Source organism: Lactuca saligna, chromosome 1, assembly GCF_052625555.1.
Source record: "Lactuca saligna cultivar CGN05327 chromosome 1, ASM5262555v1, whole genome shotgun sequence".
Lineage (NCBI taxonomy): Eukaryota > Viridiplantae > Streptophyta > Magnoliopsida > Asterales > Asteraceae > Lactuca > Lactuca saligna.
Genome location: NC_136417.1, coordinates 119,455,281 through 119,471,694, shown reverse-complemented (window position 1 = coordinate 119,471,694; position 16,414 = coordinate 119,455,281). Strand labels below are relative to the sequence as shown.

The 16,414-nt window shown below is 32.6% G+C and overlaps 1 protein-coding gene across 4 annotated transcripts; it reads right to left on the bottom strand.

Annotated features, from left to right (window-relative positions):
* Positions 1-10,220: 10,220 nt before the first annotated feature.
* Positions 10,221-15,806, bottom strand: LOC145043862 (disease resistance protein RUN1-like). 4 transcript variants are annotated; one of them, XM_078992638.1, is made up of 8 exons: positions 15,638-15,806; positions 15,358-15,534; positions 14,603-15,242; positions 12,670-13,813; positions 12,210-12,533; positions 11,252-12,133; positions 10,531-11,128; positions 10,221-10,400 (listed from the first exon to the last, which is right to left on the bottom strand). In XM_078992638.1, the coding sequence occupies exons 3-8, from the start codon at positions 15,130-15,132 to the stop codon at positions 10,333-10,335; spliced, it is 3,546 nt and encodes a 1,181-aa protein (XP_078848764.1). In that variant the 5' UTR covers positions 15,133-15,242; positions 15,358-15,534; positions 15,638-15,806; the 3' UTR covers positions 10,221-10,332. The 4 variants fall into 4 exon arrangements, with proteins under 4 accessions (XP_078848764.1, XP_078848780.1, XP_078848772.1 ...); XM_078992654.1 differs by having other exon boundaries at positions 10,221-10,397; XM_078992646.1 differs by lacking the exon at positions 15,358-15,534.
* Between the last annotated feature and the right edge of the window lie 608 nt (positions 15,807-16,414).

Genomic DNA, 16,414 nt, shown 5'->3' with positions numbered 1-16,414 from the left:
ATCTTCACAAACTTTTTCATAAACTCTTTTCAGAAAATATCGGATTTTCTGGTAGTTTTCAAAACATGACAAAACGTTGCTTTTCAAATACCGCTTATGAACTCACCAACATTTCATATGTTGACGTTTTTCAAAATACTTGTATTCTCAGGTAACAAGTAAACCGAAGGAAATGTATTCAGTGATGGCTTGCAGTTTGTTTATCTATGATTGAACAATTTATTTTTGGGAATGTAATATTAAAACAATGTACTCAGTGTAAACTCTACCAGTTGTACTATATTAATGCATGGTGATGAATGATGTTATGTTTCATATATATTCAATGTTATGGTATTCAATTAAGTCACGACAACCCTCGGACGTTTCCACCATCTGGTTCGGGGGTGTGACACATTTCGAGTTGAGACTCGAATCAGTGAGTCGGGTGGAGACTCAGTGAGTTGGATAGGTCAGGACTCAGAAATCGGTAGACTCGGCGAGTCATGGACTGACTCGGCGAGTCGAGACACGAATGGTAGGAATCTGAACATTTTGAACTCAGTGAGTCAGTAGGGTGACTCGGCGAGTAGGGTTGACCTGGAAGGTTGACTTTGACCCGGGTTGACTTGGTTGTCTTTCGGGGGTCAGTTAGACTCAGTATTGTTTTGATATTGGTAGTTCGGGGAGCAAGGGGAGCAGGAGTTCAGTGAGTTGCCGGGCAGCAGCTAGTGAGATCATCAGCAAGTTCAGCCAGTGCAGGTGTGTTTCCCTTTGTATGAATGGGTCTAAGGCCATAATGTCAGCCCATGTAGTTATGAGTAGAAAACCCGGGGGTTAGCCCTAGGCACAGTATGCTAGTATGATATTCAGGACGAGGTCCAGTAATAGTGGGCGAGTGCCCAAGGATTGTTTATATGATAGATTATACTTGTTGTCTATGTGATACATGTATGTGCCTGGTAGGGAGGTGAGTGTGGGCGAGGTCCCGTATCTCACCAATAGCAGAGTGTGGATGGGGTTCCATATCTCATTAGTAGCCGAACAGGGGCGAGGCCCAAACTAGAGCAGAAGTGAGACTGGGCTGGGCCCGTATCTCACTACCATTAAGAGTGTGGACGGGGTTCCATAACTCATCAGTAGCAGGACAAGGGTGAGGCCCAGGATAAGCGAGGCCTTAGGACAGAAGCAGTTGCATGTGTTTAGTTATATGTTGTGATATGTTTATGTGTTATTATTTGTTGGCGGGCGAGGCCCTGTGACAGGCGAGGCCTAAGTAAAACAGATATGTATCCGAGCGGGGCTCGAAGCCAGGCGGGGTCGTTGTAGCGCGCGAGGCCCGAGGTAGGGGCGAGGCCCAAGATAACGGGCGTGACCCAGTATGTGCAGTATGTGGTTATGCATGGTATGTGGTAGAGTGTGGAATTCACTAAGCTTCGTGCTTACGGTTTTCAGTTTTGGTTTCAGGTACTTCCGGTAGCGAAGGGAAGAGCTCGGGGTGATCGCATAGCACACACCATAGATTAGACAACCTGGGAATGTTTACTCTGATAATGATTATGTGTTTTGAAAACTTATACTTATATTATGTTTTGGAATGAGGACCTTGCTTTAAGTAATGTTTTATTAAAAGAAATTTTTAGTCTTAAATTTTAGGTCGTTACATAATGTCTCTACAATCTACATAAAATCAAAAGTATTAATACCTTATGCAACTTAATTCTCATCAAACAGTTTAAACCCCTAAAATAACACCTTATATTCTTCAAAATAAAAACTAAAGTGTTTAATAAACTAGACGGATGCACCTCTAACTTTGCTGTGTGAATTAATATGATTCAGAAACAAAGAGCATATATATGGCTATTTGAATTAATATGCTTATATTCGTATTCAACTTAACTCTCATTTAACAATTTAAACCTCAAAAATAGTACATTATATCTTTAAAATAAAAAATTGATGTGATTAAAACCAAAAAAGAATTAAGTTTATTGACATGATTGTTTAAAGAGCCCCAAATTAGCAACAAAAAGCTTTTTCATATATGAAATTATTTATCACTAGATCTAGTATAAAATATCAGCACTAGTGACCTTTTTTTAAATGTTATATTATTTAAATTAACAAGCCACGCCATTATATATTTGTTCAAACAGAAAAAAACGTAATGGCTCGCTCAAAAATAGATAAGCTCTAAAAAAAGTAAAACCTTAAAAGACCAGGTCACATGTTTCAAACATATATGTATTAGTCTATTGCAAAAGCAAAACCTTTCCATTGCACCTTATCCTAACTCAATCGCAATAGATTTGTATTGCATAAGCTTTGTTGATCATCACTTCACTGATTTAGGATCTGACACTGCTCTAGCAAAATCCTAACTTTTGAAGATAACACCAAAAGTACTTCACGAAAACTGAGATGTCGTACAATCTAGCTTCAATAGTTCAGAAAGCTTTACAGAAAGGGAACATCACCAGGCAATTTAGTGTTACTACAAAATGAGTATATATGCGACGTAAAATGCGCTTTCATAATTCATAGTTACCTACCTACACGATGACAAAGAGGTCTGAAGCGTCGATGATAGCGACTAGAAAGGAAGACGGCTGAAAATTACAAAAGCGATCGGCGGTAAGTCTTCAGTCAAACGGCCAGTCAACGAGGAAGGGAGACGACAAGAGACGAGAATGTTTTTCGGTTCACAAGTTTTCTTAATATATTATCAAGCAGGATGAACATTAACGTTGGCTGCCTTATCCTAACTCAATTGTAAGGTGCTTGTTGAATGTTGATATAGGTCACGTGTTTGAGTTTTTTTTTTTTTCTTAGTGTGCGTTCATTTTTTTTTAAGGGAGAATTTCATATATACCATTCATAAACATTAAAATATCATATTTACCCAACTTAATTTCTAAATATCATATTTACCTTTTATAAAATTTCTAAATATCATATTTACCCTTCATAAAATTTCAAAATATCATATATCTCCTTTTTAAACATCAAAATATCATATATATACCCTTCTTAAATATCAAAATATCGTATATGTACATTTTAAACATCAAAATATCAATGATAATATCTAAAATAACATTTAGCTACAACATGATAATAATCAACAACAACAAAAACTAGACAATCAAAATATATTATATATAGAGGGTTGAAGATAAATTTTTTTTGTTTGTCAAGAGGGCGACATTCCAACAATTTAGAAGTTCACATTCCATTATCATAGACGTAAGGATAATATGGTTAATATTTTTAATTATTATAATAATTCTAAGGTATAAAGAATGATTATAAAATATTAAAAACATTATAAAAAAGGATTTGGGCAAATATGATATTTTGAAGGTTTATGAAGGGTAAATATGATATTGAGAAATTAAGTTGAACAAATATGATATTTTGAAGTTTAAAAAAGGTATATATGAAGTTCTTCCTTTTTTTAAATGGATTAAAAAATATAATGTATTCGGATTACCCGCCCATATACCCAGCCCAGATCTGGGTCCAAGTCCCTTCTTCACCTTAAAATTTAAATTTATTCAGGAATTTTGGTTTTACAATATTGTTATTATATGTTTAACTGAATTTTAACTTTTTTTTTTTTTTATGATTTAATACGGAAACCGGATCGAAGTCCTTAAAGTTCTTTTTTTAGATTTTAGATCCAATTTTATTTTAGTTTAAGAATTTTGTACCTATAACTTACATTTTGATTGGTAATAACTTTCATTTACTTTTACCAATTTTGTTTGTTTTTATGATATTAGTACCATTTGTTAAAGAAAAATTCCAAACTTTAATTTCAGACTTTTTGTATATGTATTTTAAACCTTTGTTTTTTTTTTTTCCAAATACATTTTACATGTTTTTACATATTTTATTACAATTTTGTTTCTACAAGTTTGTTTTACATTAAAACATAATATTTTTTCACGTGTAATTAATACATTTTAGTTATCATCGTATAATGAATGAGAAGGGAAACCGGCAACATATTGAGCTGCTAAGTTTATATGTATGGTAAAGCCAATTTTTTGGAAGACTATATCCATAGATCTAGGGGATATAACATTGTTATGCGTGATCCGTTTTACTATACTAAAAATCTTCACCGCATCCGGCGTAAAAAAACCAAACGTATCAAATGCAAAAAGGTATGAACACTTATTGATTTACCAAATTAATGTTTTACATCTTTCTTTTTATGCATTTATTTATGATATTAGTTATGCCTTTACAAAATCTTTTTTTTTTCAATTTTAATTTTACGCAACTTTAAACATTGGTTTTCTTTGGAAAATTACATTTTTGGAAATCTTTTTTATAATTTATTATTGATTTTTTCAACTTTCGTTTTAACAAAAAGAAACTATAAATTATTTTTTTACATTTCTATAACATTTTCTTTCTCGAAATATAATCTTTTTTCACCTTTGTTTTTCAAAATTGCTGTTTACAAGATTTTTTATTCGTTAATTTAGTTTTTTCTTATCATTTTTAATATCTTCGTTTTATGCGTGTTTAAAAGAAGTTTACAATTTAACATAGAGTCAATATATAAGATTATACAAGCTCAATTAAATGATGAAAAAAATCACAACTATTTCCATATTGTACATAGCCAAAGCCACCTTGTAGAAATTACTTTATAATTTTTGTCTACATGTTCTGTATAATTAAACCTAATACTAATATTATAATTGCACCCAACGAGGTTATACATTCTAGTAAGATATACAATTATCAAGGTTGATGAGACAAAATGAGTAATACCTTTAATGTTATTTTATTAATTACGATTTTGTTTATATTTATTGTTTGGCGGAAGATAAATTAAATGAATACTTTGCAAGTGGTATATCCATTTTATTAGAAAAGTGACAACACGAGTTGGAATCCAACCTGCTTCATCTTTTGCCTCACCTAACTTCTAAATTTTGCATATTTCATCCCGTATCTATATTTTGTTTCATATTTGTAGTCATTCAACTTTTTTTTAATTACAACTATGACCCAATTTTTACGTTTTTTTTTCCAAAAATTTGGTTTACAAATTTTTGTATATTTTGCAACTTTATTTTTTATGAAATCGTTTTCACAAAATTATTTTTTTATGAGATCAAATTTCGTATATATTTTTTTTGCATTTTCACTTTTATCATTATTTTCCTGTTTTCTACATCTTTGTTTCATGTGTCTTTTTAATGATTTTTCCATTGTTAGTAAATAATTTTTCTGTTATTGGTTCATGAAGTTACACATTTTTAATTCATGAAATTCCTCTAAATGATCAAATTGCCCTTTTAGTCAAAATCTCTTTCAAAGTCAAACATTTCTAAATTATGGGTTCTTACATTAGGGTTTCTAATAAATTTACACGGTGTGTAAATTGTGGTGCTTAGGCACTACAAGAAAAAGGTGCTTTTGTGACTAAAATATCAAAAACCGATTTATCAATCTGATGAATTAGTCTCAGATACAATCTAGGATTGATTTGAATGTGTGAAACATTAGAGACTAACCAAACTTATTTGAGAGTAAAATTTAGTCCCTTATTTGTTTAGGCTAGTTTAGGTTTGGTGTGAAACACATTAGGGATTGAGTTTTATTCTCGAATAGAATAACACATTAGGGACTAAGTTCGGTCGCTGATAGACTTTTGCTAGTTTTGATTATGTATGAAAAAAAAATTAGGAACTGAATTTCAGTCATTGATACAACTACACAAATTTATCTTTTGGATGAGAAGCTTTTTAAAGACTGAATTTTAGTCTTAAACATAAATGCACTTTTTGACTTTCGAATGAACACTTATAAATAACTGGATTTTAGTATCTAATAGTAATTTTATAGTCATGGATGCCATATAAATCATAAACTAATGAATCAATCACGAATATCTTAAAAACAACTTATCATGATATGATATTTTGAATAGACTAACTACTTTAACCATATCGCTACACACAAATGACATTTATTGACATATCTTTTTGTGCTGCTGTAGAATACTTTTAGTGACACTTTCTCCATGCCACTATTAAAATTATTAGATACATGTTTTCATAGCCGTTAGACTGCACAGTGTGGATTGTGAAATGACATCGATCTTTTTAGTCGGGCATCATTAACGATGAAAACACCACCATGTGACCATATTTGTTATCGACGGCAATATGTTGAAGGCATGTTTTTACTATTGCTTTTTATGTTGAAGGCATGTTTTTACTGTTGCTTTTGTTGTTAAAGTAGAAGATAAAGAATTGTGTGTTATGTTTTTTCATTGTTGTATGTTTGTTGCTTTTTATTAAAACAAATTTTATTTTCTTTGATTTTTTTCTCAACTTGTAATAAGAAAATTAAATGATTTATATTCTTATTTCAATAGCCTTATTTAATAATCAAAACAACCAAAATAAATGTAACTTATTAAGGAAATAATAACCATGATACAAATTTATGTATTTTTAAAGTTTTGATTTTTTCTCCGAAAAATATTGTTTTTTTATGAAGGCGTGAATTGGGCTTACATAGCATATCACATCTTCTGTCACGTCATAATTCATACCACATCAACATCCCTTCCAGCTTGACATGCCACATGTGCATATGAGTCGTTGAACATGGGTTTTTTATTAAAAAAAATAATTTATGACTAACACATAACTGTATTCAAAATATTGGGATTTTTCTAAAAATTTCCCTAAAAAATATGATCAACTGTTATGTTTCTCAAAAATGTGTAATTAAGTACATGGGTTTTAGTGTTAAAAAAATGGGTTAATGTCACTTGGACCCTACAAACTTTCATGTTTTGGTTTAAATAGTCCTTTAACTTATTTTTTGGCTTTGCAAGGGCTTAAACTCATGTTTAACCTGTTAGTTTGGTCCTTTTACCCATTATAGTCGGTTTTAATGGCACGTAAGCGCACATTAGGACCCTTAATCCTCTACTTCTTTACTTTTAATCCACAACTATTCATGGATTTGAAGAGATGGGTGACTGTTGGTGATGATGATGAAAAGAGTGAATAAACATGTGTTTGAAACCAGCATTAACCTGCCATCTTCAAAACTTAAGTGAAATCGAAGCAAGAACGGGAGACACGTGAGTAGGAGCATAAGGTCGGTGTTTTGTGGTGGCGTCCTGGGATTACCTGGAATCGAAAATGAAAACATGATTTTTGAGTTTCTCAAATCAATTTCTAGGGTTTTCTCATATCATGTGTTTCTGAAATCGTGTCTTTTGCACTTTAGGATTTTTTGTAATCTTGTGTTTTTTGTTTTAGGATTTTCTGAAATTGTGTGTTCTTTAATTCAAGTTTTGTGTTCTAGGGTTTTTTAAAATCGAGTTCTAGGCCAGACCATGTTTTCTGAAATGGTGGATGGTAAACAAAAATGTGGATGATGAACAAACCCTTCTTTAAATTCTGAAATCATAGATACGGGGAGAACACATATTCAGAAATCACTGATGAACATGTTTTTCAGTTTCTTGTTTATGGATGTGGTTCATCCGATTTTCCCAAAATTGTGGGGAACACAACTAAGTTCTAGAGTTTTGGTATGAACAAACCTGGGAGACCGATTATACAGGACATACAATGTTTTTTCCTGAAATGGTGGATGATGAACAAATTCTTTTATAAAATTGAAGATATAAAGAAAACACATTTTCAGAAAATCATTGATGAGCTTGTTTCTTAGTTTCTTGTTTCTGGAAGTGGTCCATCAGATTTTTTCAGGAATCGTGGGGAACACAACTGAGTTTTTGAGTTCTAGTGATGAACAAATATGGGAGACCGATTATATTTCCAAATTTTGAAAATCCGACAGAAGTACTACATAAGCATTGGCAATATGAGGGTTAATGTCACATGGTTGTTTAACTAGGCAATGGTAATCGGATTACCCCTTCACCTACTCAATGAAGGATCCTTTTAACCAATAAAATTTGAGTTTAAGCACTTAGAAAGCAAAAAAATAATTTAAAGGACCTTTTAAACCAAAACATAAAAGTTTGTAGGGCCTTAGCGACATTAACCCTAAAAAAATTTAATCATTACCTAATAATGATAAAAAGGGGATACTTTCTACAACTCAAGAAAAGTTCCTTATTTTTCTTATACATTTTTTTTTTCTATTTTCCGATACAAATTAAACAAAACACTATGCTAAAAAAACTACAAAAATACACCAAAGAAAGAGTTAAGTTTCTATGAGGTATCATTCCATCCCAAGCAAGAGGGCCTTCAAGGTCTCCTATGATCTGAACAATCAGCAAATCACTCGACGGCTTGCATCCTGATCATTTTCATACTATAAAAGAACTACCCAAAAGTTATAAATCATAAGAATGAAGTCTTTAAAACAAATTAAGTTGATAAAACAGAAGGAAAAAAAACTCACCATTGGCTTGTAAATATCGTTAGCCTTCTTTGGGAGAGATTGATATCTCCTGAATTATTGACGAAATATATGAGGCTATACAACTTCCTTTTATCATCATATTCACTATTTTCACAACTTTCTTTCTTTCCGGTCAATCTCTCAAACATGAGAAGCTGTTGTTTTAGCAATATCTTTTTTCCTTGAACATTCTTCTCCAACAGAAATTATATCCATGGATGCATCTTTCTTATCTTTAAATTCCTTATCTGAGATTGAAACTTATTCGTAGGCATTACATCAAACACATTGAAGGCATCTTTAAATGACCCTTAGTATTTACCAATTTTTATCAATAAGACCAAATACTCGGATGAATTAAACCTATTAAGAATCAAGGATGACATCGATTATGAAAAATCGAACAACTTCTAAGGAAATCCATTTGGGATCCAAAACAAAATTAAATCATAAAAATTCAAAACTTACAAAATCAGAACTTTGATGTAAAGTGGGTTGAGACACAAACCGATTATCAACATTACTCATTGATAATGCTCTACTGAACCAATAAAGGGGTACACAACCATCAATTTCTCTCGAAGGCCCCGTCGATAGTGGAAATCATTCTCGATTCTGCTAAAATTGAATGATAATGTTGGTTTGACAATGAACAAGTACATAAAACATCAAGAAAAGGTAAGCTAGGGTTTTAATCAAATTTCCTCAGAGGCTCTGTCGATGATGAGAGTCGCTCTTCGTTCTCTGTTCTCCGCCGAGGATGTGAGTTGTGTTCTCCACCGAGGATGTGAGTTGTGAGAAAGAAAGGACTCGGAGGTGTGCATTAAAAAAGGGAGCTGAGGTTCTAATTTTTACATTCCATAAAATAGAAAGAAAACGCTTTAATTTTTTTTCCCAAAATGACGTAGTTCAATGCTTGGGTATATAAACTTATACAGCGTTGTCATGTATATTCATTTTTTTCATATACAGTGTATATACATATAGCAAAGGCATCCAAATTACAAAGAAACTTTCATTTCTTCCTATTAAAACATTTTACCGTTTTGAACGTTGTACTTTGAAAAATCTACCCAATTGAGATCCAACAAAACTACAAGCTATACTTGGGTAGATTTTTCTAAGTACAATGCCATTATAAGATTAGAATTGAAAATAGTATGATGTGATAGAAAAAAATAAAAGTAGGATGCAATAATGCACAAATAAATGAAAGTATTTTGCTATTTCTTGCATTTAGCCTTAACTTTATTGTTAGCTTAATTAATTTACATACCAACAAGTGAATTGCCCCACATGCAACCTCTTCTTATGTTGTCTTTTTTTTGTTATGTTTCCCACCTTGTTGCGATAAAAGTGGATGTTAAGTTTTTATATATGGTAGCATTTCAATAGAATTATACAAAACATGCACCTTTTTCCTCATCTTATCTGATACTTTCAGGAAAAATAGTGTTAAAGGAAGAGAAAGAGACATACTTTCACCAATTTGTTTATCACAAAATCCTACTCTCATTTCTTCCTATTACACCAATGTTATCAAATACAAAGCAATTATCAGTGTCATAATAGGGTAGAATCTTCAAAGTATGATGTTGTACGAGAGAGATAAAAATACAATGATAAAAATTAGTATATTTTCAAAGTATAATGTCTTAATAAAAAAACATGGCGTTGTAATTAGAAGAAATGAGATCAGAAAATGAGAAACTATAACAAGATAAAGCAGAAAATGCCTATTAACTTTGAGCATACAGAGATGTATTGGATTACTTTTGATCATGAATTTTTGAATATCCAACTCTCTTGGATAATAAAACAAAAAGTACCCCAATTGTCATTAAAAATATATAAAAACAAAACTCACAGGATACATATTGGAAATGAGCTTGTAACAGTTAGTTTTCTGGATATAAAAGTAGCTTAAGGGCCATCCTCCGGTATGCCAGACTTTCTTTGAGAGAGAGCTCTGAACTGCACTCGCTCGTCTACTGAAAACAAATAGATAAAAGATTTCAGAATGATTGCATAAAATCAAAACTTGAAATATGTATCACTAAAAACACTACCATATACTTATCAGCTTTAAGTAAAAAGCAATACATAAGAATGACAATTTACCTTTAAAGTGGGCACCTTTTCTATGCAAATAATCATATTTGACAAAGTAAGGCAACATAATTAGATTGCTGTTTAGGATGTATTCTCCGGTTGTTAATTGAAATGCAGTGAGATCTCCACCAATGATGTGATTCCATGACTTGTAATAACCCAACACATCTTCATCTTCTTCTTCTACATCATCATACACAAAACTCACCCCACACTCCTTTGTATAAGCAAAACCATCTAGTCTCTCCCTCGAGATAATAATAGTAACATGATCACCACATTCCATCTCATTCATCCCAAACATCCAATGGCTTAAAAATGTCAAGCACTTTCCATTGTCATCAAGTACACTGTCAATGTAATGGTGGTATATCCAAGTGAGGTTCTTTGTCATATTACTAATTATGATCAATGGCGAAAAAATGAATACATTCTCTACACCTAGAGATGGATATGTTAACACATAGCAGAAATTCAATCCTGTGAGGTTGTTAGGAGATGATGGAATGGTAAATGATATTGATGACCCCATGTTTCTATCTGTAATCCAATTCGGCATCTCTTGGCCTCCATAAATTGTGCTGAATATTCCAAATTCATAATACATCTGCCAAAGTAAAACCACATTCACTAATTGATACATTAATACTATATATATATATATATATATATATATATATATATATATATATATATATTCACATAAGGATAGATAATTATCTAAAAAAACCTGGATTTCAGTTTTTTCCACTTTTCGCAAGAGTGTCCCAGTTAACACACGCCTTTCATTAAGGAATTCTGGCTTGGTCCAGCCCAAACTATGTAATACCTTTTCCTCAACACCTGCCATTGGTTCGATTTTCACAATGCCTTGAATTTCAAACGGTGAAGGTGCTAGCATATCCCAGTCTATTGAGAGCAGCTGAAGTGGGGACATTTCAGGATCAAATACAACTTTTTGCAGCATAGGCTTACTAGAATAGAGGCTCAAATGTGTGAGTGTATGTGGAGGATGCTCGACTGACGTCAGCATATTACAGTTATGCATTGTAAGTATTTGAAGCCTAGGAAGGTTTCTCACACAATTGGGAAGGGAAACTATAGGATTCTCATCCAAACATAATAACTTTAACATTGGCATGCAACTAAAGTCCATGGGAAAGGATTCGGTGGACAAATTGTTATTTTGAAGTGACAAGCATCCTAAAGATGTCGGTAAATAGATTGTAAAGAACTTTGAATAACTTGGTATAGCTTCTGGCACGGTTGACGGAACGGAAGATGAACACGTTATTGTGTCTATATCTCTAATCCCTATTTGAGATTCACTGAGATTACAACCGTCTAGCAAAAGTGTTTTAACCTTCTTTAACATGTTTGGAAGTTTTTGAAGCTTGCTGCAGCAACTCAGATCAACAAAAACAAGTTCCAGACATTGCTCAATTGATTCACAAACATCAAGCAAACCAATACAACCTCTAAGTATTAACTTCTCAAGTATAGGGAGGTGGTCAAAGCCACCAAGACTACGAAGTTGTTCACAGAAACTTAAATTAAGAATCTTCAACGATCCAAGCAACCTTTTGTCTTTTAAGCACGATCCAATCCATTGCTGAAATTGAGAAAAGTTAGAATAGTAGTGAATTTATCAACTTGACATAGAAGAGTAATAAATGCGGATAAGTCACCTTTGGTCTCTTAGGAAGTCGTTGTGGATAGATATAACAAATGCCAAATGATTCAATATTGCTATACGACAGGTCAAGAGCAACTAGATTCTCCGTTTGTAAATCTGAAGGTATAGACTTCAAAGGGAACCCATGCATACACAACCATCTTAATTCTTCTGGAAAATTCTTGTAAGAGTCGGTAATTTGCACAAAACTGAGTTGTAGCATCATTAATCTGTCCATCTTAGTCAATGCATCTGTTTTCAACTCAAGTGATCCATGTAACTTTTCTTTCTCAAGCATTCTCATGTCAAGGGTGAGGCCTAGAACATTTTTTGTACCCTAAAAAGAAAGGGTATAGAGAAATATTTTAGAATGATATATATATATATATATATATATATATATATATATATATATATATATATATATATATATATATATATAATGACTGGAACAAGTATACATGACCTATTACCTTTTTTTGTTTCAACACTTTGAATGTTTCCTCATGACACCATAATCTACTTCGTTCCCCAGGCTCGTCAGGTGATTCTTCACGTATTAAGAATCTTCCCATCTCTTGAACCAACTGATGCATTGTCAATTCGATGATTTTAAATTCATTATTCCATCTATAACTAAGAAGACATCTGTCAATAAGATTCGTGATCCCGGATCTTGTCTCTATGTCACATGCCTTTAATATTGTTTCGGTAACATCTCTATCCATTCCAACAAAGAAACAAGCAATATGCTTAAACAACTCCTTATCATTCTTGAATGGCAAAGAGTCAAAGCTCATTCTCAATACATTAACTACAGGGTGATCATTTTCTTTCTTTAGCATTTTTATGTACCCCTCCCAATATGTTACATCGCGATTATGTAGAGACCTACCCAAAACTTTAAGGGCCATTGGATGTCCTTCACAGTACTTAACGAGATTTTTTGAAACCTCTTCATAACCTGCCTTTGGATCGTTGCACATAAATGCATGAAAACACAAAAGTTTTTGTGAATCAATCTCAGATAAGCCTATAAGCTTGTACCGAACATGTTTAGGTTTAACATTCTTTTTGAATATTGCACAACTCTCTGTGAAGTATGAGTTTTTCGTTGTTATTATGATTTTCGTTCCTGGATGAAAACCTTTGCATCCAAGTAACGCATCTAATTGGTCAAGACTACCAATATCATCTAGAACTAGAAACACTTTTTTAAGAGCAACTGCATTTTCTATCATTGAGGTGTATGTAGAAACATCATGAACTTGAACTGAACTTCGTTTTAAAATGTCATCATATAGTTGTTTTTGTACATCAAGCATTCCATTAGATTTTTCATCACATCTCCCAGTGATATTTTCAATGAAACTGCTTGTATTAAATTCATGAAAATGTAACGCATAGACATATTTGGCTAAAGATGTCTTCCCGATCCCTCCAATTCCCAGAATAGTGAGTATCTCTGTTGTATGTGATGATGCATCTTTCAACCATGACGTGACGAATTTAATGGAATCGTCCATCCCAATGACTTGTGGTAGTGGAAATCTTGAGGGTATTTGTAATTTACGGAAGATGTCGTTTACAATTTCATCAATAAGCTCCACCTCTAGCCTGGAATTTGATTTTAGTAAGAACTAAAAGACATAATCCAAAAAAGTAACATAATGCCATGTTGGAGATTTTTTTTTTTTTTTTTTATTTATCCAAATCAAAATCATAGCATATTAAACTATTCTTTTGTTAAGTTTTTAACATCATAATGATTATCATATTTGCACTTCTAACCATATAAGCCTATAATGTGCAAGGTCATAATTATCATCCAAATAAGACCATAGCCACCAATGTAATACAAGATTTCTTTAATGGGGCGCCAAAATTGCACTGTGTTTTTACAAAATCACCTAAGTTAAATATCAATGTAGTATTGCACGAATCATAACAAAATGTCGGTCAATAGTAATAACTTAACCTTTATTACTTACAAGAAAACTTATTTATCATAATACATATGATATGATTTGAAGATAAAATGATATAAAAATAGTAAAGAAAAAAATACAAGCATTCAAAATTTGGTTTATCAATTAAAAGCATATAAAAATCATTAAAATGGATTATCTAAATGAAATAAAATAATAAATGCATACGGGTTAAAATTAGCAGAATGGATACCCTAATTATTTGAATTAATTTACAAAAATCACATAACTGCAAAAATTAGATTCAACTTCAAAAAAATTCTAAATGATTAATCCAAATTTAGAATACATAAAAAATGTCTGTTTAAAGATTGTGAAGAAAGGTATTGATATGCATGAGGAAAAGATGCTATCGAATTTCATGCACTAATTTATCAATATAAAAGGAGTAAGGAAATATGGGTTAGAAAGTGGTTACCTTCCATTTGCATCCTTCCCTTTTAAATCAGCAACTTCTATAAGTGCCTTATTCCATCGGTCAATCTTTTGAGCCCATTGACATTTTTTATTTTCATCTCTCTCTACCTCCATCTTTTGTCTGTACTTATCCATTGCATCTCCAAACCTACTTTCTGCTTTCCTAACATCGGTGGGCTCCACATGATAAAAGATCGGTACAACAAGATGGTTGCATGTCTTACGTTGGTCAAGGATCAACACTAGTTCATCAAGACACCATGTGGAAGCAGCATAGTTCCTAGACAACACTATAACAGATGCCCTAGATGATTTAATTGCACTCTTCAATTCGGGTTTCAGATCCTCCCCTGTTTCAATCTCTTCATCATCCAAGAAGGTAGTGATGTTGGCATGCATAAGGGCATTATAAAGGTGATTAGTGAAACTATTACGAGTATCAACACCTCTAAAACTTAAAAATATGTCATATCTATGACCATGAGTTGATGAAGAAGATGAAGCTCCTGAAATTTCATGGAGAACAACCATTATGAGTTATGGGTTGAGGACCTTTCACCCTTCCCAATAAGATCTGAAGCTTTTTTTACCCGACACTTTCCTCACTTCTGCCTCAACCTTAGGATCCCATACATACTCCCCTGTAACAACAATTTAAGTTAACCAAACCCCTGTTCATCTAGACTGAGTTTTCCTAGATGTTAAATTTACAAAGAAATTCTTTAACAATTTTATAGCTAATAAAGGAAGCCTTACTTAATGATTTCGGATCTAGCCTCTGTCCTAGCAGAATCCTAATTATGATCATAGGATATAACATCGAAAAGAGCAATATTACAATCATTGTGTTGTCAGTTGGAAGATATATATGAATTACGGAAGTAAGTTTTGAACTCTGCCCTATCCCAACGGAAATAATCGAAGTTTCAATCCCTAATTAATGTAAAAACAAATGATTATGATGTGATTTTTGATTAATAAGACATAAGTGTCTAACATGTGAAACTAACTTGAAAGAATGTTCATTAACAGTTACCTGTCTACAGCCTACAGCGCTACAGGGACACCTGAAGCAGCGAGAATAGCAGACAATTCAACAGCGACGCCATCGAAAAGGACTTCGAGTGAAAATCCAGAGCGAACAGCGCGAAGTTGGCTGTTATGCAGCGAGTCAACGAGGATGGAAGGCAGACAGCGAGGTGAGACAGGATTTTGGGTTTTTTTTTTTCACGATATTTCGTTATTTAGTTTGATATTAGATTTTCTAGAGTAAATTACACGATGGTCCTTGTTGTTAAAATATTATCGTTTTTGTCAAAAATTATTTTTATCACAAGCATCCATAAATATGGGCGTTGTTGCAGTTTGGGTCACTCGTCTATATGAAATGACTGAAGTACTTTTTGTTTTTTATACTAGACTCATGTTTTTGAAGCCTGATAAATAGAATTACAAGTAATGATAGTGGAAAGATCTATAGGGAATATTAATGAAGATATATGGTAAAAAAAGGTAGAGTATCTTTGATATAATTACATTACCGTAATATGTATGTGGGACATGTAGTGTATTATTGTTGAAAATATTATTTCTTTGTGAATTTTTTATACTTGGTATCGGGAAGATGTCACGGAATGGTTTGTGACGCCCGATATGTCAAGTAAATGTTAATTAGTTGAATCCATTCATATGGACTTTTGGACCCTAATACGATGGGCGTACTCTATCACATGCATGAGGTAGGGTATTCTTCTGGTACATTGGGTGTGCCCATGTGCATGCACGTTAGTCAGTTTGCAGCATATTTAAACAC

What these genes read in the sequence shown, in the direction of transcription:
- LOC145043862 (XM_078992638.1), bottom strand. Translation starts at nt 15,132, where the DNA reads ATGGTTGTTCTCCATGAAATTTCAGGAGCTTCATCTTCTTCATCAACT. An exon ending in AAGTGTTGAAACAAAAAAAG is followed by an intron (nt 12,534 to 12,669) that starts GTAATAGGTCAT and finishes CTTTCTTTTTAG; the next exon opens with GGTACAAAAAATGTTCTAGG. An exon ending in GACTTCCTAAGAGACCAAAG is followed by an intron (nt 12,134 to 12,209) that starts GTGACTTATCCG and finishes TCTCAATTTCAG; the next exon opens with CAATGGATTGGATCGTGCTT.